At 45.3% G+C, this 25,356-nt stretch overlaps 1 protein-coding gene across 1 annotated transcript in view; it reads left to right on the forward strand.

Moving 5' to 3' along the window:
* The first annotated feature begins 3,143 nt into the window (after positions 1-3,143).
* Positions 3,144-25,356, forward strand: part of CREB3L2 (cAMP responsive element binding protein 3 like 2) — a 108,317-nt gene continuing 86,104 nt past the window's right edge. The window contains exon 1 of the mRNA XM_079150121.1: positions 3,144-3,621. Within this exon, the coding sequence (XP_079006247.1) occupies positions 3,520-3,621 (102 nt within the window). The 5' untranslated portion in view covers positions 3,144-3,519. The remainder of the gene's footprint in view (positions 3,622-25,356) is intronic.

A 25,356-nucleotide genomic window follows, 5' to 3' on the forward strand; every position in this document is an offset into this window, starting at 1 on the left:
GAGCATGATCTTTTTTCTCCCCAAAGCACCAGTCTAGACAAAGGTGAATGACAGAACCCCATTACTTTTTTAAAGAATCTTGAACCTAGAAAAATGTGGATAAAATGATGTCTGAAATTTCCCAGGTACTTAATATATCTTTGTGGATAAAAAGAAAACTAGGCTATTAAAAGGGAAATTTCAGTGGTTTGATAGTTGTTGACCAGTCAAATGCAAAGCCTGTTGATGAATGGGGCTGTGTCAGTTTGGAAGGTGGATTCTATTTTCATGATGTAGGGATCTGTCAAGTGCCCGATTCTGAACCCAATTTATCTTAATAATTGAGAAGAAGGTATAGAAAGCAAGCAGAAGAAATTCGTAAATAGGTGAGCAACATGAAAACAAAGAAAATAATGTTAGGAAAAAAATAAGAAATATATCTTGTCAGTTCATATATCTGATTTTGATTTTGGGAAAGTATGACTTCTAATTTCGCAGATGCCATTCATTAATAATAGAGAAGGGAATAAATGCACCTAATTCTTTCTTTATTTCTTCTTTGTCTCTCTCTCTCTCTCTCTCTCTTTTTTTTTTTTTTTTTTTTTTTTTGATGGCATTGGGACTTGAACCCAGAGGTGCTTTACCACTGAGCTATATCCCTAGCCCCTAGCCCTTTTTACTTTTTGAAACAAGATCTTGCTAAGTTGTCCAGGTGGACTTGAACTTGCCATTCTCTTGCCTCTTCCTCCCAAGCCATGGGGCTCAGTTTTCACTATCTCTTAAAAGTTGCCAGAGAGACTGGAAAAAGAGTCAACTAAATCGCTAAGTCCTAAGAAAAAGTGGGGAAGAGAAAATCGTTAGTAATCAAATGTAAAACAAGAAGATGGGACGTCTAGAAGTCTTGCGTACATTTAACAGGTGAAGGATACACAAAACAAAGGAGGCTGAAGAAACTCACTGTTAGGGATCGTGATGTTATTGTTAGAGGACAGATATACTTAACCAAGCCATTTAGGGTGCCAGAGATCATATCACCTCTTGTACAAAGGAAGACCTTAGTGCATAAGCCACCATACATTGATTGCCTCAGTGTCTGCAGGGGAGGAATCTGAGTGTGTCTTAGCTGGGTTCTCTGGCTCAGGGTCTTTCACAAGGCTGCAGTCATCTCAAGACTCACTGGGGCTCCATCCACTCCCATGTCCACGCCTGTGGTTATTAGCTGAGTTCAGTTGCTCAGGGTTTGCTGGACTGAGGGTTTCAGTTCCTTGCTGATTCATGGTGGAACCCTTCCTCAGTTCTTTGCCACAATGGCCTCTGCATGGGGCAGGGCTTTCTTCAGAGCAAGCAAGCAAGACAGGAAGAGAGAACAGCACACCAGGAGTCAGAATCTTTGCCCAGCCTCCTTGATTTTGCCCTATTCTGTCAGAAGGAAGTCCCTAGGTCTAGTCCACACTCAAGTCGGGGGACTTACCCATGGCTGCTGAATCCACGAGGTGGGGTCACTGGAAGCCATCTGAGAAGCTGCCTACCACAAGGGGCATAACCAGGATGAGACTTGGTCAAAAACAGAAATGTCTGGCGGATAAAACATTTGCATTTCTGTATTAAAGAGAATGTATGTTTCTAATCTCTCTTGCTCATGTTGAACACTATGTTAAAAATACAGGTCTTTAAAAGTTGAAAAGGTGATCTATGAAAAGGCCATGGTGAAGGAGGCTAATAGGTCGGAGAAGAAAAACCAAGGGCCTAAGAGAAAACTGTTATATAAAAAAGGTCTGTGCCCATAAACTATGCCTTCTATTTAAGCATTTAAATAATTTCCAAGGTCTCTAAGAGATAATACCAGAAAAATAGAGTAGGGTACATGATAAATTGTTGCTTAAAGACAACATAAAATTCTAAGATATTTTACTGTCTTCACCCACCAAAAAATATTTGTCAGGGGGCAAAGCAACACCTGATACCTGAACACACTGTTGCAAGAAACACGTACAGCCAACTGGCGAAGTTTCCTTTATATTTAAGATAGGCAGATTATATTTCAAGAACCGTTTCTTTAAAAGAAAGAATCAAAAGGTGGAAGAAAAATCACAATGTTTGGGGTAATTTCTTTAGGATAAGCCATCTCTTCTCTAATCTAGACAGGCCAGATGATCTGGCTCCTGTCCATCTGTCAGATCTCTTTCCCACCACTGACTTAGGCGCCGCCTTCTTGTCAGTCATCAAAATATCTACTCCTCCCTAAGTTTCATTTCATTCAGATGGTACTCAAATGTTACCCACCCAGAAAGACTTCTTTGACCAATATCTGGAACAGCATCGACTTACCCCACCCTCTTATCCTGTTTAATTTTTCTTTTATAGCAATTATCACATTCCAAAATTATATTATGCCGTCATTTTTTTTTTTTTTAATCTTTCCATTATCTGACTCCACTGGGAGTAAAGCTCAAAGAATTTAAGAACTTTAGCTCATTGACTCTTATCAATAATGTCTGTTGAGTGAAAGTAAAAACAGAAAAAGTGAAGCCCATAAAAAATATAACAGAAATATAACAGAAAATGTAAAGAACAATAACAGTTTGCTAGAAATGTGCCAGTATAAATCTATGCTCAAGTGGAATATTTACATTTGTGCATACGTAATGAATTTTTAAAAAATCCCGTGAGACTCAATTGAGCTAACGTACTCGCAGCATTCTGGACAGCACTTAAGTCTGCCCCATTTTTCTAATTCTGTCGCGCAGCAACTCTCACTCCCCTTCTCAGTGAGCGAGCTAATTTCTGGGGATCCTCAGGGAGGGGACTGGGTTCGGCCTCCCTCTTTTATAAAAATGTATTCTTGTCGCTATTTGACTGGCTGTCCCTCCCAGATTCCTTGCTGTTATTGGTCCGTCTCCAAGTCCATCACTTCCGGATCCACGCACTCTATTGGTCCGCTGTTGCAGACAGACGGCAGCTGGTCCGGCTCGGGCAGGAGGAGTTCCCCGGTGACGTCAAAGGCGCGCCCCTCCCACATTCCAAGGCATGGGCGGAGACCTCCCGTGGCTCTGCCTTTGTGGGCGGGTCAGAGCGGAGAGAAAGACTTCTGATTGCGTCCGGCGGTGAGTCGAGCATCCTATTGGTCACTGGCCTGAAAGGAGGTGGGGTCGCAGCTGCATCCTGGAGCGGAGCTGAGAATCCCAGGGGACTCTCAAAGTTTGTGTCTGGAGCGGTAGTGGAAAGTGGGCTTACTGCGCAGGGATTTTCTTGGGAAGCGAGCAGACTTCATTTTGAATGCACATCCCACTTTAACCCCTGCAGCCTCCGGTCCGAGCCGTGGACGGTTTGTGTCCTCGGATCTCCGAGAACACTGGACGAGAGCCCTTGGCGGTTCTCTCGCAGGCAGGGAAGCAGACGTTTTCTTGTCTGAGAACATAAGCCGCTGGTACACGCACACACGCACGCACACCCGGAGAAAGGAATCTCTCCGGTTCGAGGCGGCTCCGCCCGGTCCCCTCCTGCCCTCAGCATCCTCGACCCAGCGCGGCTCCGACCGCCATGGAGGTGCTGGAGAGCGGAGAGCAGAGCGTCCTGCAGTGGGACCGCAAGCTGAGCGAGCTGTCAGAACCCGGGGAGACCGAGGCCCTCATGTACCACACGGTGAGGACTCGCGGCGCGGCCTGGGTGGCTTTTAACGGGGGAGGTGTTGTCATCAGAGGAACAGCTGGAGACCTGGGAACTGGGAAAACAATGTCTGGGAAAGGGCATGGCCAGAGTCTAGAAGTCTGGAGAGAGGAGCAGTTTTTCTGTTAGAGCTGATGACGGTGCACACCCGGCCCCTTTGAACTTTCTTAAGAATAGTGACACTCGTATTCCTTTAGCTATTTGTACTTCCCCCCATGGCCTTTTCATATCTGTAATATCATTTCCTATTGCTAAATATTGTAACCATACGTGGGAAGAGGGGGATGTGTTTTGAGACTAATAAGCCATCGCCTAGTTTGCTATTGATTTTTGTGGGAAGTTTTGTTTTTTTTTTTTTTTTTTTTTTTTTTTTTTTTAACGAGACAAGGTAAAATAGCATTTTCTTTCCATCCGTCTCATATCCCCCTCCCTTCCTCCCTCTCACCTACTATTTGTATTTTAAAGAGTACACGTGTGCGCATGTGTGTGTTGGAAAACCTCCTTTACTCTAGGAAGAAGGCTGCTTTATTTGGCTTCTTAAACTGTACTGCCAAGAAAGCTGCTTCCTCCCTTTTTAGAGGAAAGATCAGTATGGAAAATCTGAGGCAGTTACATATTTCAGAAGAACTATGGGGAAGGTAGGATAGCTCGCCTTCCCTCTATGCCTCAGAGACCTCTTTGGAGATAAAACTGTCACAGAGCAAGCACGTTTCTTAATGTTTTCAATTTCGATTTTTTTTATATTAAATTTGTAAAATGAAATTTTGTTTCCAATAGCCAGCACTGATCATATGCCTTTGTTGAAGATATCTTTATCTCTTCGTTTCTTTTGTATACATATAGAAGTTTGTAATGAGAGAGGGAAAGCAAACACTAATGAGAGAAGGAGAGACTTGGCTGCTTTCCCTTTAGGGTTCTTTTAATGGGGTCAGTGCCACGATATTTGAAACTTTTGTAAAATGGCCTGCAGGCTCCACCTCTTTGGCCTTTGCCTCTGACTGACTTTATTTTGGGAATAGGTTTGAGGGCCTCCCTGCTGATTCCCACCAAAGTGCTTGAGGTAGCTGAGAAGGGCTTGTTTGAAAAACCCAGAATGCAGGACTGAGAGGGAGTGGTAGTTCATGCTGGGGCAAAAGCCAGATGTTCAGTGTGATCTGGGCTTTGCTCACTGAGCCTGTCTCATGGAGACCATGTGGGCTGCATTTGGAATGGAGCTCAGTCGTTTTCCTGCCCTCCATAAAGAACTTGGATTTTGGCCCTCAAGTATCTTCTGAGTCTTGGGTGCTCCAGATGTTTATACTGACATGAGCTACATTTTAACCATGTATGGAGTGGGAGCTCTTCTCTTTTGTTCTTAAACATACTGTTCCATTACCAGGAAAATGTCCCATCTAGCTGCTGTAATGCCACAGCTTCAGGGTTGCCATTTAGCTGGTGGAACCGGTGGCTTGCGTTGTGAGATCATAGGTCAGTGTTTGAGATGCTGCCTGTGACTGTGGCATTAACTTCAGGACGAGGACAAACAGCTTGGACTGAGTGTAACAGCTTTCTGCACAGTTTCAGGGGTAGACACCTTACATTCCTTTTGATATGAATAGCTCAGGTTTTCTCTGTTGTGGTAAAGCGGTAATGTGGGATTATTTTTCTTCTAATTCTTTTTTAAATGACTCTTTATGCTCTCTATTTAGATAAATGTCTCCCTTCCAAACAGCTCACAAAGAAATGCTGCTCATCATTGCTGCAAGTGATTGCAACTAGCTGTGTATACATGAGATAGTGTTGAAAGAGGTATTGGACTATTGGATTACAGTCCTTTGGACTAAGAGAGGTTTGGTAGAGATTTGAAAATAGATAACTTTCCCATTTGTTTCTTGAACTCTGTTGCGGATCCAGGTGTGGAGCTAGTTATTATTGCCATTTATCCATAATGTTGAGTGACCTGACCTCCTGCTGAATCTTCATTTGGAAAAAAGAAGGCCGATGTGATTATGCCTTTATTCACAGATGTATTTATTTCTTTAGTTCATGTTTATTGAATATATTCTATGTGCCAGACACTATTTTAAGCACTTGACATACATCAGTGAACAAGAGCAGACAAAAATTCTTGACCTTGAGAAGCTTACATTCTAGTGTGTGTATGTGCAAGTGTGCACACGCGTGTGTGTGGTCATGTGTGCATACTTAGGAAAGAATAATAAATGGTAAACAGAGAAGCAGTAAAGTATGTTAAATAATATAAGTGCTATGGAAAAAGTAGAAGTAGAACAGGGCAGTGGAGATAGAGAATTCAAGACAGAGGAATGAAAAAATGTATTGAAGTGAGTTACCATAATGAGCCTTTTGCACAAAGATTTGAAACAGGTAAGACTGTTAGCTTGGCAGAATGAAAAACCAGGCAAAGGCCTGAAGGTAGATTTCCCTGTTTTGGTGAGTTCTTTTCCTTGAAAATACAGTTGCTACAGGTTACTTCTAAGACACCAGTGCCTGTTTTGGCAATGACCCAGTGCAACTTTCCAAATTGAGTGGTTTGGGCCTGGTTACTGGGAGAAGGGAGCCTGCAGTGAGCAGACAGATGTGAATTGGGAAAGTGGCCGGAGGTGATGGTAGCTGTGGAGTGCTGCTCTCCCTGGAAGGAGCCATGCTTGCATGATGCAGGCCCCCTCTCCAGCCCCGCTGGGCTCCACTCTTGGTTGGATGCTCTAATGTTGCCTTCTTGAAATTCTGACTAAGTGCTGAACAGGGGATCCACATTTTCATTTTGTACTGGTTCCCACAAATTCCGTTGCTGGTTCTGCTGAAAGACATTGTGTCTTTATGTCATTTATCTCTCTTCATGACTCAACGAGAGAGAGCCGTCTTTATTCTCATTTTACATATAAGAAAACCAAGGTCGAATGAGTTTAAGTAACTTGGCTCAAGCCCCACAGCTAATCACTGACACAACCAGGATTCAAAACCAGGTCTCCCTGCCTCCAAAGCCCAAGTTCTTGCCCATCATGCCGTAGGAATGAGGAATCCTCACTTAAAGATAAGTATCTGAGTAGGAGATTGGGAGAGAATGACTGAATACAGAAACTGCTGAGCTCCAGAGCAGCTAACGTTTAGCTGGGGCTGACAATGGCAGCCTCGGAACCTTCTTAGCGTGATCCCTCTCACTGTCCTAAATAGGGATTTAGTTACCACATGCATAATTGCTAATGCTGTGTTTTAGCAAACCTGTCACAAAGCTGATTTCAAAAATGTTCAGATCGCCTAAGGCTGGGATTATAATGTCTCTCAGGTGCCTTCTGTGAGCCATGAAGAGCAATGTTTTCCTCATTTGGTTGGCTATGAAGGCTTTTGGTTCACAAGGACAAAGGCTTAGAGGAGACAGATTGAAAGTCTACAAAATAATGAAGCACATGGATGGGGCAAAAATGGATGTGCTCACCAGACCCTGAATTTCTAAAGCTATGGGCTTCTTCTTGAAGCTTAAAGGAGTTCCCAGGGCTGGAGTAACTTGGTGGTAGGGCATGTGCTTAGCATCCTGGGGACCCTGGGTTCAGTTTCCAGCAACACACACACACACACACTAGCAGGTTCAGAAAAGATAACAGATCTGAAAATGAGGAGCATATCTCTCAGGGTTTGATAACATTGTGAGAAACCCTCCCTCTTTTTCCAAAGATGTTGGGAATTTCTAACATTCATGTTGTATTCCTGTAAGATCTGTGTAAATTTCATTTCTGAAAATTCTCTGTGGACCTTTGCAGTTTAAAAAGAAAAATAATCTGTTCATTTTTTCTGTGTATATTGTATATGCACAGACTGTGTCCAGAAGGATGCTCAAGAAATGGATGGATAACTGATTGTTCCTGGGAAGGTGATTTGGGGACCTGGAGGTCAGGAGAGGGAGGGAGGGAGACTTAGCTATACACTATGCCCTTCGATACTGTTCAAGTTACAGACTGAAACTGGACTAGAGAAAAATTTTATCTGAATGTCCTTGGGGGAAAGGGGGTTCTAGTGCTGTATTAAAACTCAATGCCACTCATGTTTCTGGAGGCCTTGGAAGGAGGGTAGGGGAAGGGAGAATGCTTGGTAGAAAGGACCCTGTGGGTGGTGGTTGACAGTGGGCCTGTGTTGGATAAACCTCATTAACTTGGTGTTTTAGTCAGCTTTTTGCTTCTGTGACCAAAAGAACTGACAAGAACAATTAGAGGAGGAAAATTTATTCTGAGGCTCACAGTTTCAGAGTTCTTAGTCCGTAGAAGGCTGGCTCCATTGCTTGGGGTTCAAGGTAAGGCAGAATATCCTGGTGGAAGGGTGTGGTAGAGGAAAGCAGGTCAGGACATGGGACACCAAGAAGAAGGAGAGAGAGAGACAGACTCTACTTGTCAGATACAAAATATATATACCCCAAAGGCACATCCCCAATGACCCACCTCCTCCAGCCACATCTTACCTGCCTACAGTTAACCACTCAGTTAATCCTATCAGGGGGTTAATTCAGTCATTGGGTTAAGGCTCTCATAACCCACTCATTTCTCTAAACCTTCTTGCATTGTTTCACACGTGAGCTTTTGGAGGACACCTCTTATCTAAACCATAACACATGGTAACTTTCTTTTTTATATTCCTGTTTAGGCATCAGGAAAATAAAGATTTTATCAATTGTTTTTGCAATGGTTATGTCCTTTTTGAAAAGTATGTATTAAAAAATACTGAGTCTTTGCAAAGATAACAGAATTTCTGCTTGTTTTAAATGCAAAGTGCATATAAAACCAGTTACTTGTAAAATTATGTGGTGGTTATGCTTCTCACATTTTACATCTGGTCAGTTTGCAAAATGAAATGGCTGATCCCACACAGTGGTAGGTAGTGAATGTTCAACCTGCTGCTGGTGTCCATGTGGAAAGCATCTGGCTCACATCGGGCACTGGTGTTGCTGAGAAGAAATTGGCTGATCTCACAGACTGGGTGGTTTCCTCTTCCTGCCAGTGGGCCCAGAGGCTGATATTGTTCCAATGGGATATTGAAGTTTTGGGTTTCTGTTCCAGTTTGAGCTCATCTCCTATTATTGACTCCTGGCCAAATTGTGAAGGGGACCCAGGATGTTAAGGAGACCTGGGTACTCCTTGGTTCTGGTCACCTGTCCTCTATCAGCACAAAGGGCATAGAATTCGCAAGACAGAAAATTGTGAAGTGAGTATAATCTTCTTCAAGGCCCTCTTTGAACCTTTCTATACCTTTGCCTCTTATCTTTCCCTCTCTTCTTAGGATGTAAGGGCTCATTGGCAGGGGTTCTCTTTTGAGTCCCCCCTTTTCAAATTTATGCACAAGAACAATTTGATAAACTTAAGGTAAAATTTTACATGTTAGTAAGGCTAAATATGTAAATATTTATGTAATATGTAAATTTGTAAATGGCCATTTACATTTGGCTATAATTACTTTACATCAAGAGGGTGAATCTCTAAGTGGAGAACTTAGGGCATAGCTGGGTGGTAGGGGAGGAATACCTGGGGAGTGGGCGGTCACTTTCCTGATCCCCCATTGTTCCATCCAAGCACTTGTAAGGCATCATTTGGTTTATGTGTTGTTAATTTACCTGTGTTTTAAAGGATCTCCATTGGCTGAGCAAAAAATCTTTGACCCACTATTTTAGCATCTCTGAAATTGTTCTTGTGGTGTTAATGTGGATTGAGGGAAGGTAGACATGGGCATGAGCCTGAAAGATGAGTGGGAAGTATAGTTTTGAATTTGCCCTCCTTCTCAGATCTCTGAGTTATAATGTTCTGTGGAAATAGGAATGCTGATGTGCTGCTGATCTTGCAGGAGAGGGGAGGCATTGCATCTTGATTAACAATTGAGTTAATCACAATGCTTACAGTTGCAAGTATCCAAAAAACATTTGTTTGGCTTATACAAGCGAATTATTATCTCATAGTGCAGGAGGCCTGGGAACGTAGCTCCCTTTTTGAATGATTCAGTAGCTCCTCCGTGTTCCAATGGACCTTGGTTCCCTCAATCTACGTCGGAGACATGATGGACATAGGAGTTGCAGGTGTTGCATTCAGACAGTATGGAGAGGAGAAATGTCGTGACTTCCTTGTGTCCCTTTTTTAGAAAGGTAGAAATCTTTCTTAGTAGCCTACCACCTGATTTTTCTTAGAGCTTTATTGGTAAGGATTGGGCCACAAGACTATTTCTAAAGCAATGGCCAGAAAGAGGGGTGGGATTTATGTGATTGGTTTAGATTAATCATTTGGAGATGAAAGAGATATTGGAGACTCAATCAGCATGACCATTACTACAATAATCTGAGCTGACAGTTCTTTCCTTAGTCAAAAGGTGTATTTGTTTAACAAAGGTGTGCTTGTTTGCTCACAAAGGTGGGCTCACAACTAGAAAATGCTTTAAAATTCACAATAGCCCAGAGAGCAAAAGAGCAAAACCAAATACTATGATACTTGCAAAGTTCTGAGAACATGATTTGGCTGTGCCACTGTTGCCCAATGAAGGAAGACTAAGAGAGAGAATTGGCCTCTCTGCAGTGCATGCGTGGGGTGGGGGACGCTATCTCCTGACTCACCGACTAGGGCACATAGAATTAAGTATATTATCTGGACTCCCAGCATCAGGGTCATGCCAGGGCTGGAGGTATCTAGCTGAGCCTGTAATCTTGCTTACCATGTCAGACAAGAATGACTTGCTCTGTTCAGGGTCCTCAGAGGTTAGAAAGCTGAATGCCATTTTTCAAAGGAGCATTTGTCCAGTTGCATATGCCTATTCAAAAACTGATGATGCTACATGTTAGTGTTTGTAGTCTGAAGAGCCTGCTGCAGCCTAGCATGGCTGTAACCTGTCTGCTGACTCTTGGGGCCAATGGCCCTAATCCTTTGCTGGGCATTTAGTATGGTTGAGGCCTGTGGCTGCAGTGCATCTGAATTATCCACGTTTGACCCTATGCGTGAAGGAGTAGCATTTATGTTCCCTGTCCCTGCAAAATCACAATCTAAAGGAAGTTTTGATACTCCCCTTCTTTGAGCTTATTCTTTCTTCCTGCTCGTCAGTTGCTCTCTGGCTCTGCAAAATACATTTCTAAGTGACCTTGATTTTTTTTTCCCCGAATTGAATTGAGGATATTCATAAAATGCATAGAAGGTTACAGCTCATTTCTTCTATGGATAATTTGAAACCTAGAGCAGTAGAAATTTGCCCGGATGGATGGAACACATGCTCCTTGAGGATGGGAGACATAGCTTTGTCTTTTCTCTGTCCCCACAAAGTCAAGAGCAGTGTGCTCAAAGTTACATAATAATTGCTTACTGCTGACATAAGTGGAGCAGAGCAGTCCTGGAAAATGATTAAGCTGGGTGGCCTGGGCCTCTTTTGTTAGTGTATTTTTTTTAAACTCTGGATTCTTCTAAATATTTCTGCAAATGTGGACATTTATTATGACAGTGCCTTGGGCAATTCAGTGTCAGTATCTATTTTTGTTTTGTTTAGAGAAGGTGATAAGGGTGGAGTGACTGAATAACAGTCCCGGTTGCCCCTGGAAGCCGGGGTGAAGGCAGCGCATGGAACGGGTAGGACTCACATCCAGGAAGATTTGGTGTCGATGGCCATTGGTTCTCTGGTGACTTTAGGCCTATTATTTGGATCTGGGTTTCTTTGCATGCCATTTCCTGGCTTACGGTAGATGCATTTTTTCCACCCTCTTACCTGAGTCAGATGTCTTCTTTGAGGACGAGATGTCTCAATGTTAGGAGTCTGACATCATTCAGAAGTAGAGGGGGTCTGTAATTATTCTTTTTCGTGCATCTGTATATTCTCTCTCCCCAGCTCCTGCCTTCTGCTATAAACACAGGTCTCTGCCTGGAACACATGCTTGCCAGATGCCTCTTCTTACTCATTTTTCCTATCTTGTTTATAGCCAGGTTTTCTCAAGCAAGCCCCTGTTTCCTCACTTTCTACTCCTGTGCAGACCTCGGCTCTTGTTCTGATGAGGATCACAGGTCCTTCAACCGTCCTGTAACTGCTAAATCCAATAATTTCTTCTCTGTCCTTACTTGCTGGACCTCGTAGAAGTATTTGTCACTACTGACCACAGGGTCATCTTGTAACTCATTTTTGCTTGGGTTTCCATGGCATTCTGGGAGGCTGGTCTTTCCTCCCTTCTTCCTGTCCTCACTGCCTGAGATGTGAGCATTTAGTGTTCAGCCTTTTCTCCTCTCTTTCTATGCTCCCCTCTCTGTCCTCTCTATCAACTTCAGTGCAGATGGTTCTTAGATCTTTGTGTGTGTTGTTTGTTGATGGAAAGCAGGGGCTCTTTGGAGTATGACACAAGAATCTTTTGGGTCCACCGTGGCTGCAGAACAACTCTGGCTGGGTAACCCTTGAATCTTCATGATGTGTTACTCTGACTAAGAAGGGCTGGGGACACTTTGATCTCCCTTATCAAGGCACTCTGTTTATCTCAGGGAAAGTTTAGTGACTCAGCTCTCCTGCAGTGTGAGCTCAGGAGTGATTCCTAGGACACAGCTGCTTCTAGAATCCATGTCACCCATTGGATGCAGTCTGTTTTGACTAGACTTTTGCTTACACTCTGGCTTGGGAAACGCTGTGTGGATTTTGGTGGCCATATAATTTTTTCCTACTGTTTAGAAGGTCAATGCAAAAGAGAGACAGAACTCTTAGATCATGTATACTATATTCCTCTGGTTTGTGTAGCAGCAGTTAGGCTCAGTTACAACCCACTCGTGTTAAAAGGCCTCATGTTAGAGTTTTAAGTTGTTCTCTACTGGCGTCATTTGTGTATCTGACCTTTGCTGACATTACTGAAGAGTTTTGATTTTTTTTTTTTTTTTTTACCAGTGGAGATAGGTTATACTGAACCACCCAAATATCCGTGTCTGCTTTTCGTTAGAGGCATCAATGTTAGCTCTTAGAAGAAAGTTTTTCCTCAGGAAATAAAGCATTTTGACTTGTGAATGCATTGTCGTGCCTTTTGCTTCACACCCTGACTGTTAACTTCTGCATCTGTGTTACGTGGTCCCAAAGTCCTATTTGTATTTCACATATTGCACTTCTACCATTGAAAGTCTCTTTAAAAAAAAAACAGGCCATTAAAACAATAGCTACGTTCGGTTGATAGCATATTTCACTTGGACAACTCAATTGGCAAGTGTAGTTTTAAGTTTTATAGTCTCTGCTTTCTGACTTAAACCCTTGCCTCAGTAAAACCCAGACAAAATAAAGAATGGAAAAACAAGCACAGAGGTAGGAAACACTTTTTTAACATTTAAAAAAAAAAAAAAAAAAAGGTCTTCCTTAGACTTCTTGGCAAATACAAGAGGAGTCTGGGGGAAAAAAAATCCACAAATAGTTTCCCAGTTGTCTGAGTGGAAAGTCCTGGTTTTTAATATTTCATATCTTGGAAATGTCTGAATACTGTTTGTGTAAAGGGAAATTCCTTTTGGCTGAGAAAGAGCTTGCAAGATTCAGACTGATATTGTGATGCTTTTAGAAAACTTGGAGGAAATAGGATTTGTGATGAAAATTCTTTTTCACTGGCCAATTGTGTTAAACAGAAATGTAATCTAAGGTTACTAGCGTAGTGTTTTTAAAGGTTCAGCCATTAACTCCTTCCTTCCCCTTGTTTCCTGTCTGCACATCCTGGGGAAACATCTCTCACAGCTGGTTCTTCCGCTGATTTTTGAGGAACTTAATGAACTGCTTTTCTAAGTTGCACATGTTATAGGCAAGGGGCTCTCCCAGGAGCATAGGAAGGAAGGTCAGTAAACAGGTCTTGGGATGACAAGTCACTAAAATACCTGATAAAGGTTTTGCATTAAAACTGTGGTCACAGTATTTCTGTAACAGAGAGGATGGAGTGATAAGTCTGAAGGGCTGAAGAGAAGGGGAACACTTCACAGAACAGGTGATGTTTGCAGAGGGTGCTGAAGTACAAATAGGAGTTCTCCAGGCTTTGGGAACAACAGGTAGAAATGTATACATAGTCCTGGTTGATCGTGGGAATCCTAAGTAGTTTGCTTGCCTGCTTGTTTGTTTTGTAGTTTGAGGATAGAGTGCTCTGTGGGGAGTGTTGGGAGGTGTGTCAAGATCACAGAAGGTTTGCAGTGCTTTGGTGGCCCTTGGGCATTCTTTTGTAGGCAGGAGGGAGGAACAGAAGGAAACCCTAGTGGTTTTAAGGGATGCATTGGAAGGAAGAATAGATGGTGCCAAGATGATCTCCTGGCTGGCTCTTCCACCCACAGAGTATCCTCCAGGGAGGAGCAAATGAATGTGGGGGAATAGAAGCTAGAGTAGGAGATTTGATGGTGGGGGAAGGACTGAGAGTGGGTGTTTTCTGGCTTGGCAAAGAATGGCAATGTTTGGAGAGCCAATGACTTTGGTGGGGAGGATGACGAGTTTGGTTTCAGACATGGTGACTAATGGGTTGCAGAATACCCAAGAGCCTAGGAGGTGTTTGGAAACTGGTGGACTTTTGAGAGAGGTCTGGGCTGGAGATATGAGCCTCCTGGTGGGGTAGTAGCGAAGCCAAGAGTCCATAGCAAATAATCCACAAAGACCAGAGTGAGGGGGGAGCCGAGGGAAAGGCAGAGGTTGGAACTGGGTGGGGGGCACCTGACACCTTGGCAGGAGAAGCAGGTCTGCAGGTGAAAGGCAGAAAGAATCAGCAGACGAAGAGAAAGCCAGGAAAATTCTGTCACAGCCTCCAAAGGAGAGGGAGTTGGTAGAGATAGGTCAGATGAAGACCGCTGCCCGCGCTCTTCAGTTGACCGGAAGAACTCTGAGGACTGACTTGCGAGGCGCCCAGGACAGTACCTGTGTGTTAGCAGCCACAGGTCTTTGCTGGGGTCAGACCTGTGTGCATGGCCTGCAGCGTCTGCCTGGGAGGACAATAGAGGCAACGATAGAGATTGCAGAAAGACTGCACAACACACAGCGCTGCTTCGCTTTCACACCAAAATCGATTTTATTCTCAGAACTGACCCTGTGGATGTCACTGGTACCTGTGTGACTTTATTTTGATCTGTTCTTCATTCTTCTCTCCTGATCGAGTCCATCTATTTCTGGATATCCTTCCAGTTGGCAAGGAGGCATTTGTGCATGTGTGTGTCCTTTGTCTTCTTGGCCTTCAGGGTACGCAAAACAGTGTCCTCTGTCTCCTGACTCCTGTAAAAGTTCACTGGGAGTCCCCCGAAGATTACTAAATGGGAGAATTTTCCTTTTTGTATTTTTTCGGAGTTTTCCTCTGACAAAGTATGGGGTGGATCCACTGAATGCCAACAATGGGTCTGGTACAGAGGCATCAGCAGTATTCAGGTGGTAGAAGAACAGATAACCTCCCCCACCCCCGCCACCAAACTAACTGGTGCCATTTTTGTATGAAATAATAACAGGAGCAGGTGAGGACAAAGTACTTTGTAATAAAGACTAGGAGTCTGAAGAGGGACATTAAAATAAACAATTGTGGCTTCAAAGAACATGTGGAGCTACAAGCAAGTTCTGGTCCCAGGACCTCCGGGGACTGTGGTGGACATGTCCCCACTCCCCTCCCAAACCCCTTGGCGCTGCTGCAGGGTTCTGCCCTTGCTCTCAACATTATGGTTTCCAACCACATTCCTTTCCTGGCTCTCAGGCCTCCCAGGGACATGATGGACAGCGATGGGAGCAAAAGCTCTTCTTTTGGGCCTGAGGTCAGGCACACCAGAGCTGGGCAGTAAGGAAAGTTCTACCACTGGGAAGAGAATGGGCTTCTTCAAGGAGTTTAAGATTCACTCCCTGGGTCCAGTAGCATGGGGGTGGTGGGGTGGGGTAGGGAGATGACTGTCGCATTCTTTCAATGAGAAAATGCCTTGTGAGTTTGAAGCACTTATGCTAAACCTTTTCTAAGAAACGGATTTGTTTTTTTAGACTTGGTTTTTAGAGCAGTTTTAGGTACATAGCAAAACTGAACCAAAACAAAGAGTTCCAAGAGACCCTGCCCCCCAGCACCTGCAGTCTGGCCCACCATCAACATCCTGCTGTGACAGACCTGTGGAATGTGGATTGCTAGGCTGGGGTTACCTGTGGCAGCTTTTGATTTTAACTTTATTTTTTAACATTAGCTGCAGATAAGCTTCCCTTTGTAACCAGCCAGAAGACAAACTGGCCCATTGAGAGCCTCAATCATAAATGTGTGTGTGCACTGTTTTTATTTTGTGTTAACAAAAACATAGTCAGACACCCAGGTGCAGAGCTATAGATTTCCGTTTCAGTAGAATACAATCAAAAAACTGTTTTCCTCCCTCTTTCTGTTTACATATGACTTGGTCACTAGACACTGTACTTTGCAAAGGGACTGGGAGCCGGTGGGGAATTGCTATGTTTTTTGTAACCAAAGACCCTGAGGCTGGTCTTTGTGGGTGTGACTTTTAAGCCCCTGCCCTGGGATGGCACTCATTTCTGAGGTGTTGCCAGGGGTGGTTTTTCTGGTTCTGCTCTGGGTTTACAAGTTTTCTTTCCAGGTCTTCCCTGTAGCCTGTGGCCTACATTTGGGAACTTCCAGAAGGCCTGGGGCTATGGGCTGGCCAAGACTAAACGTAGATGAAGACAGACATGCCCCCCTTTGGTGTGAGGGCATAATGTTCTACCTATAGGTACCCAGTGACCCTGGCACGTAGGAGCAGTAATTTATTTATTTTTTCCACTTTTCTACTTCAGTGATTTCAGAGAAATACAGGAAGAAAACCTCAGCTGAAATCTGAACTTATGGGAAAAATTAATAAATAGAATAAGGCCTCTGTATTGTGACCTACTTGTGAAAAGACATTTAGGGAAAAAGAATCTACATGTTCTTTTAGCTCCTACTGAATCAGCTTAGGCTCAAGGCCTGGTATTGATTTGCATGACTGAATCCACACTTTGATGGTATTTCATCATCTACTTCTGAAGAACTGAAATTCTCTGTAGGTTTTGGGCAGGGGGCAGAGGGGTTGCCAGCAGGTGTTCATAATCTTTGCTCTAAGGGGAAGCTATGTCTCTGTCTCCCGAAACAACCATCTGTTATTGGACATTGAGATCATCTGCACTGCTTTTTTCTAATATAAATAACTTTTCAAGGGCTGATTGTGATATATTTAGAAATCTGTGAACACGAGGTGATGGAGAAGGAACTGGAAGTGTGGCCTCGAACAGCTCAGGCAGGGCCGCTGCCCATGCTGTCAGGGAGAAGCTGGTGGCTGCTGAGTGACACTGCTGACCCCTGCAGCTTCCCAGCAGAGCAATTCTGGAGTGCTGTCGAGAAGTTCAGAGAAGACACTTGAGCCACATGCTCTCGCTGGCCTGTGGCCTGACAGCTTCCAGCCTCGGGCTTTCCAAAGAAGTCCACAGAGGCAGAACCAGGGTGCTGCTTTCTTGGGAAGCAGGATTCTAAACTGGTCCTCTGTGCCTTTCTTTTATCTGGACCAATCAGCCTTTTACCTAACAGAAGTCCCATGGAGATTCTAGCACATGAATGGATCTCTTTCCGTAATGTCTTGTTACTTTGGCAATTTCGGTGGTTATCTGGGAAGAAGGGTCTGTGATTTAAACTTCATTCAAGCAAAAATATCATTGCTGATAATGGGGTTGAATATGAAAGAAAGCAAATGCTTGGCCTCAGAGGCTGACAAGTTTTAACAAATTACCTGATGGTTCTTTTCTACTGAGCTTCATTACTTCAAAAGTTTGCAATTTTGAAGACTTTTAGATGTCTTTGGTCTTCTGTGAAATGCAGACACCTTTCATGGAAAAGTTTGTTCTTTGGATTTGCCAACTGAAAGAAAAATATCCTGGTAGGTACTTTTAAAAAATTTTTCCTTTTCTTTTTTTCCCCTTCATTGCTGTTTTTAGAAACTACCATCAGAGCCAAATTTGCTTTTAGAAAAACAAAACATAAAGCAACAATAGCATCAAAAACAAGAACAAAAGTACAAAAATCATAAGTGTATGTGTTACTTGACTGGAAAATACAGTAATTTAAACATGTAGGGACCTAATCATGTCATGAACCAAGAGGTCCTGGGGTCAGCCTTCCACAGCTGCTGTAGTAACTGGCCAATGCCAGTGGGACCCAGAATTTTCCCACCCTTTCTTTAGCAGGTAGACTTTTGTCCTCATGTCTACAGGATGGCTGCTTCCCCTCTGGCCTCCACAGTGTAAGGAAGTGGGAGGATGAAGCAGGAAGGGGTTCCACCTGTATCAGAGAAGTCATGGCTTCCTCTTGAGATCTCCAGCAGAATTACTCTTAAATTTCACTGGTCGCACTTACCTGTAAGAAAGGCTAGAAAAGTGCATATTTTAGTTGGTTATCTTCCTACCCTTATCAAAATTGGTCTGATAGTGAGAAGGACAGGGTGGCTATTGAGTAACCAGGCAGTGGTGTCTGCTACACCATGGAAAGACATGTCCCCAGACTTACATGGTCATTGAGCTGGTGGGGACTGGTGACCTTGTTGAGCACAGCCCCTTCATCTCACAGGTAAGGGAACTCCTTTCTTTCTTTTGGCTTCTGTACCATGGGCCCAAAACCTCACTTGCACTTCTTAGCACTCCTGAGCCAGGCTGCTCATGCCCGGATCTGGAAACTGTGCGGAATGTGAGTGGGCTGAGGTCCCTTTCACTGGAGAGGAGAGTGGCAGGGAACAGGCAGTGTGTGTATGAGAATCAAAAGGCCCGATTATGCTTTCTCAGGAAAAGCAGCTGGCCAACAATAATTACTGGGCTGTCTCCGAGTGCAGAACCTGGAATCCGGCCCCCTGGAATGATCACAGAGGCCGTGGTAGATTCGGCCTGCCCTGGAGGGCTGATAGTGGCACAGGAGAGACAAAGCAGAGGTAAAAGCCAGCAGTGAAGGGCATCTGAGTGCCAGGCCCGGAGGGTGGCTGGCCAGAGCTGGCTTGGCCAGGGATTTGTGGTCTGATATTTGGGGTGTGAAAATACTGATTTGGGGAGTGAGCATCTTTGCCAGGTTGGAGCAGCTCAATAACAGGCCTGCAGTCTGGTGTGTTTTTAGAAGAGCCCTGAGAATTGACCATGCTGAGGAATTCCTCACTCTGTGCAAAGGGGTATTAAGGGCCAGATTTGGGTGGGACAGGTTGCAAGGAGCACTGGATCAGCACCAGCATTCCCTGTGAATTTTCACTTTCAGTCCTCTTCTCCCTTCCTCTCTTGTGGTGGGAACGGCAGTTCGTTTCTGCCCGGCTTCTCCTCTTTGCACTTACCTCTGCTGGGTCCTGGATCCATGTGCTGCACAGTGCTCTGGGGACCTTGCCCAGTGTCACAGAGGCTCCTGTGCCCCACAGTGGACCAGTGGACTGTATTTTGTTATCCAGATGTGTTCATCTGCCCACACCACTGTAACAAAACGCCACAGAATGGGCAGCTTAAACAACAGACATGTACGCAGAGTTCCAGAGACACGAAGTCCATAGGATCAAGTTGCCAGCCAATTTTGCTCCTGAGGAGGGCTCTTCCTGGCTTGCAGGTGGCTGCCTTCTAAGTCCTCTCATGATAGAAGGTGATTTCTCTTCCTTCTTGCTGTGTCCTCCTCTTACAAAGCTATTAGAACCATCAGGAGGGTGGGACCCTCATGACCTCATCTGACCCTAATCACTTCCCTCAAGTGCCATCTCCAAATACCCTCACATTGGGGGCAAGAGTTCAATATGTGAATTTACAGAGACACAGTTCAGTGCATGTCTCTGGGGACTCACTGGAGTTTCATGAGGCTCCCAAGTGATGGATGCTGATACCAGGGCGGTGTGTTTGCTACTAGAAGAAACCTGTGAAGGTTGAAAGGTATCACCAGGGGTTCTCAAACTGAGTCCATGGACTCATGTGGGACTGGGACCCTCTGGAATCACTCTGCAGGATGTTGAATGTGCAGGATATGGAATGCTCCTGCAGAGCATTCCAGAGAAACCCTGTTCCCTCTTGCTACTGGACCCTAACAGGCAGGTGAGCTTACCACCCAAGAACTAAAGAGAGTCCTTCACCAGCGAGCTGCACTATGAGTCCGTAATTGTACCTGAAACCTAACCTTAGCCCTTGGCACTTTTGGAGAAAACATTTTTGTTTGGCGAATATATGAAATGAGTGGCCATCTTACATCATAAGCCAGAAAAATCAACTTGCTTATTATACATTTCAGTTATTCTCAGAATTCTGACCCAAAGAAGACAGAGGTTGAAATCTGACCGTAAATGGGGGCTCTAACCACATGTCCATTCATACCTTCCTGAGCTCACCCGTGCTGGCCTGGACACCCTGGCTGCGTGGCTCTTCCAGGCTAACCGATTGGGAGGGCAAGGATGGGGTTTCCAGGTACATGTTTTTGGTCTATGATGTTTGCCTTCCTGATTGATTTCCAGGGAGGCTGGAGTATTTTCCAGCCCCATACTTTCTTCTTTTTTTCCCTCCTTCTCTACTTCCTGGTCCTCCCACATGGCTAATCCTTCTGAATTCATCTTGAATTTTATTTGACCTTGTATTATGTTTCCTTTGAGTCACTTACATTTTTCCTTTTTAAAACCTGGCAAAGGTGAATAAACTTAAAGAGCACAATCCCACAGAGTTTGGGTTTAGCTGAGGGTTGTGCTCCTGACACTGGCCTTGTATTGAAGGAGGCCCCCCTTTCCCCACCGGCCCTTCCGGTTGCTCCTCTTTCTGTCCCTGTTTTGCACCTTTGTATCCTGTGCTTTCCTCTCTCTTCCACCAAGGCCTTCCCTTCTTCTCAGGGCTCTGACTTTGCTTTTATTCTGCCCGCCCTGAACTCAGGTTCAGAACCTGCTCTCAGGTTGTCCTGCCTTATTGCAAGGACACGGGGTCCTCAGCAGCTGATGGCATCCTGAAGAGTGTCACCTAGATGGGGTGCATCATGAGGGTCTTTGTGGAGGGTGGGGATTTCTCTCGAGCATTTGGAAACTGTGGAATCGACTTTCCAAATGTATTCAATACCTGGGGACAAAGGAGGGGTCCCGTCCTGGAATACCAGGGGCCAACATTTAAATAAAGAGCAGGAGCGGTGAAGACAGGACTCGTCACTCTGGCGGTCAGCGAGGACTTCTTCTGGTGGCAGTGGAAAGTTTGTTTCTTACTTTGTCTTTCCTAGTCCCCGCTTCCTGAGCCCATAGCTCTACCTGTTTTGTAACCTACAGTGAGAAATCCAGGCCCTGGCTGTTAGCAGCCTGGCTTACAGTTTGGGGAACGTGAACCTTACTTTGCTGTTTGTAAGTGCCCGTGACTCTTGGGTAAGCCCTGGGCACAGCAGCTCTTCCCTCCTGGTCCCTAGTTGTGTTGGTCCAGGCAGGGGGTGCTTCCTACTGCTGAGGGGCCTTCTCAGCTGGGGCCTCCAGTCCCGCCCCTGGTGGCTCTATCTCTGAGTCGCTTCAACCAAATGAGTCCCCTGGAACCTCTGGCCATCCCACTGTCTAGAGCAGTGGTTCTCGGTCCTGGCTACATGTCATATTTACCCTGGAATAAAAAGTCTTGATGCTGGAGTCCCAGCCGGTGAGCTTGATTTGATTGGTTCAGGGATGAGGCCCAGGCATGGGGAATTTAAAAGTGTTCTTAATACTTCTAAAGTGAAACCAAGGTAGAACCTTCGGCTTGAAACATTGCTGCTCAAGGGGTGGTCCATGGACGTGTAGCATCCTCATTATTGGGAGTTTGTCACCGATGCAGGATCTCAGGCCCTATGCCCGACATTCAAGTCAACCTCTTAGTATCAACAGGTCCCCAGATGCTCCCTGTGCCTGTCAAGTTGGAGAAACGCTGTCTAGAGTGTCCTGCTACCCCTCGCATGAGGCCAGTTGGATCCCTGACCCTCTGCAGAATGCTAAGTACTGGGGCCCCCTCACACTGGATGGCGCCAAAGGAACTGACTCGGCCCCAGGAACCCATTGTGGGGGTCCCATCTGACTTGGGCTCCCTGCCCTCTCCATTCCTGATGGATTCTTGTCCACTCAGAAGTCTCAGCTCGTTTCAAGACAAGGATCTGGTCCATGTGCCTATTTTGAGACTAGGGCGTGGTTGGCTGTTTACAAGCAGTGCTTTTTGATATTTTGACCTGAGGCCTGACCTGGCTGTGCTTCGCTGGGTCGGCATGGTTAGCTTGCCCTGCCCTGACCTGGCAGGTAGAAGCAGGAAACTCAGGCCAGAAGGAAGCTGCAGGAGGGAAAGGAGCGAGGTGTGCCAGAGCTGGGAGGGACGCAGCCAGAGGTGACAGGTGTGTGACGCTGGCGTTTCTGCTTCCGTCCTGCAGATGCCCCCGTGTGAACGCCGCTCCTGCCGCTGAGCTCGGACTTGACTCTCAGAGCTCCTGTTCCTTGCTCAGTAGGGCTCTGCAGGACAACATGGCCAGCTGCTCAGATGTGGCACTTAAGATACAACTATTTTGAGTTTGTGTTTTCTCGGAGGAGCATCATTTGTAGCTCGCATTGTGATGCTCAGGTTTTGTGATGCATCTTTGAGTTCTCAGTCACCTCGAGCTGCCTTCTGACCTTGGCTTCACTCATTCATTCATTCTGTATCTCTAGACCCTTCGGGCAGTTGCTTCCTCCTTGGAGGTTTTCTTTCCACAGATATCCTTGAGCAGCGCGCAGTGCCCAGTGCTGCCAGGGGAATACCAAGCTGGTGGGGACCCACCACCTGCCTCAGCTGCATCGCCGGCTGCCCAGCTCCACTGGGCCTCAGTCCTTCCATTCCTCACCGCTCAGTGGGACTAACAGGATGCAGCTTCTTGGCCCCCCGTGATACCCCCTGGCCATTCGTTTTCTATGCACCATTATTTGAAAACACAGTGATTTGACTTTCGGTTATTGCAGTAGAGTTGACTGTTACCACCTTCCTGGACGCTGTTTGCTTTGTTGATCAAGTTCAAGAACCAGGCAGTGAAAAAGTGAAGCTGGTCAGGAGCTCAGAGGGACGGAGCTCAGAACCTGTTCAGAGGAAGCAGCAGCCCAAAGACCATGGCCCTCCAGGTTTTTGGACCCAATGTTGCCAGATGATCTGGGTTCAAAAGAAACCTGGGGTTGTAGCTCAGTGTCAAAGCACCTGCCTAGCATGTGTGAGGCACCGGTTTCAATTCTCAGCACCACATAGAAATAAGTAAATGAAGGTCCACCAACAACAGAAGAAACCAGAAGTATAGTTTTTTGGGTTGTAAAACCTCTTTCTTTTAAAAACTGCCCTCCTAATGCTCTGCCACAAACTAAAGAAGAAGAAGAAGAAACCCATAAAGTAGACATCGACATTTAAGACAAATGGTGGACTTTCTGGAAATTCACAGAAATGTAATGAATGCTTTCAAGTGTGTGAACTATGCTGAGGTCCCCTAGGCTAGGCCTGGACTGTTGTTTACCTGTGTTCATAAAAAGACAGGTTTGTACAATTATCTGAAATGCTTCTGTAATTAGAACCAGAAATGAAGTCAGGATATTTTTATTTGCTCTGTGATGGCTGCTCTTCAAGCTCATTTTTGTCTGTCGTCAGGTCTTTTTAGAGTGGCTGCTGTACCTGACCTTGACTTCAGTTTTCCTGAAAAGTGCTTCGAGGTTAGAAGAAGGTGGCCAAAAATCAGGCATTTTCATTTTGGGGATTGTCGAAATGTCTCTGGTTTGATTTTATTTATCTTAGCTTCATTTGCTTCATTTTTAACATGAAATGATAATACTGATTTTGGTTTGATGAAGTTGGTGTGAGGACTAACCGAGGTCACTTATGTGGAGTCACTTCAGAAAAGGTTACAGGTGTGCCCCCAGTGTTAAGTTCAAATCTTCTAAGTATAAAAAAAAAAAAAAAAAAAAAAAAAAAAACAACACCAAGTTTTGTTATTGTTTATCTGATGATTCCCTATCTACTATCTATGCAACTACCTTTCATTCTATCCTATCTACCCATCTATCTCTTCTATCATTTATTGTCTTCAACATGAAATTAATTTTCCAGGCCTTCTGAAACTGCTGCTTACTATTTGTGTGGATGTCCAGTGGGTTCTAGAAGATTCTTTTAGAGTCACTATTTTTTACCCTTTTTCTGAGAACCCACTGGCATTACCTGTCCCTACAGTGTCATTCATAATCCTTACGTGGTTCCATCACATTTCAGGTGTGTGCTCCGGGTCTCTGGTCTCCAAGAGGGAGAATCGGAGATGTGACTGCTTCAGTCATTCTGCTGCCTGAGCTTTTGGTTTCGGATTGCCATTGCAAGTCCAGCTTCTCCCTTTGGACTCATTTCGAGCCCTGCGTCCCCATACCATGCAGCCTTCCTCTGAGGCCGGGAGGCAGTACAGTGGTTGAAGAAAACTGATGGGGAGGGAAGAAGGTGGCCGGGCAGGGACCATGTTCAAGGCCGGAAGCTCAGGAAGTGTCGGCGGACTTGACCTTCCAGAGTTAAGGGATGTCTCCCTCTGAAGTCCCAGCCCCACATCCCTATCTCTTTGTAGGTGACCAGCTGCCTGTGTTGGTGGTACAACCGAGACGCTGTGGCCCTGCAGGCTGTGCAGCTGTGCATCTCCGGCAGCCCCCGGTGCCCACCCTCTCCCACCTCATGCGTGAGGCCTCATGGGAAGCAGAACCCTTCTTACCTCTTTGCTGCACATCTGAATTACTTCAGAAGGTTTTAAAAATTACAGGGCCTGAATCCTACCTAAGACTAACTCCAAATTTCTGAAGCGAGGGAGAAGAGCTTCTTCAGCAGTCTCCAGACTGGACACGTGTATACAGAGGTCTGCAGTATATATAGATGAGTGGCGTGGAGGGTACACCAGTGGGTAGGTTTAGATCAGGTGTGGTGAGGTGCTGTCGTGGCACTTGGGCAGCAGGCCTACAGCACCTGGTTAAAACACTTTTGCGGTGATTGACATGTTCTCCTTGAGAAGCTTGGGGAAAGGACGCAGCACCTCTCCAAGGCACTGTAGTATGCAGCCAGGCTTGAGATCACTGGCCTCAAGGGTAAAATACTGAGTGACCCTTGCCCAGGGTAGGAAAGGTGGGGCTGATGGCACTAGGGTTGAGGTGAGTGGGAAGAGACTGTATTTGTCCTTTGGGGAAAGGTCAGCAGGTCTCAGCACATGTCCAGTGGCTGGGTGGCCATACACTTAGGAAAGAAGCCCAAGAAGGCTTCTTACCCAAGAGAAAGTGGGTAAGAAGAAACTCTCGGCTAATAAAATATCCGCATTGAACCCCAGACTTGGTCAATCAGAGTTCTGTAGTGCCATTAGTTCACTTACTGGTGTGGAGAAAGTGGATGTTTTTGAAAGATGCTGAATCCTTCGTTGGAGAACGTGGCCGCACAACATCTGGTTCCTCCACGTGGGAGTAGAATCACGGAGCAGGAAAACCACGGAGGGTCATCTGGCTCAGCCTCCCACACAATGTCCCTCCCAGGGGCCTGAGCTGAATTGCTCTTGATTCATGCAGCTGGGCGGGACGATTCTAAGGTCACCGTTTTGAGAAGCCACTTTTAACTCTAGCAAATGAATACTGTTTAAAATGGTTTTCCTAAGAGAAAAATGCAAGCTGTCTTACACCAAGCTTGATTGCCTCCCTTTCCTGCTTTTTAAAATCGCGTGTTGAGCTCTGGGAGAGGAGCATTGTCTCTAGCAGAAGCGTGTGGGGGCTACTTCCTGTGGCTCCTCACTGCCAGGGTGCTGGCCCTCCTGAAGTGTGCCCCGTG

Source organism: Sciurus vulgaris (genome assembly GCF_902686455.1).
Source record: "Sciurus vulgaris genome assembly, chromosome: 8".
Lineage (NCBI taxonomy): Eukaryota > Metazoa > Chordata > Mammalia > Rodentia > Sciuridae > Sciurus > Sciurus vulgaris.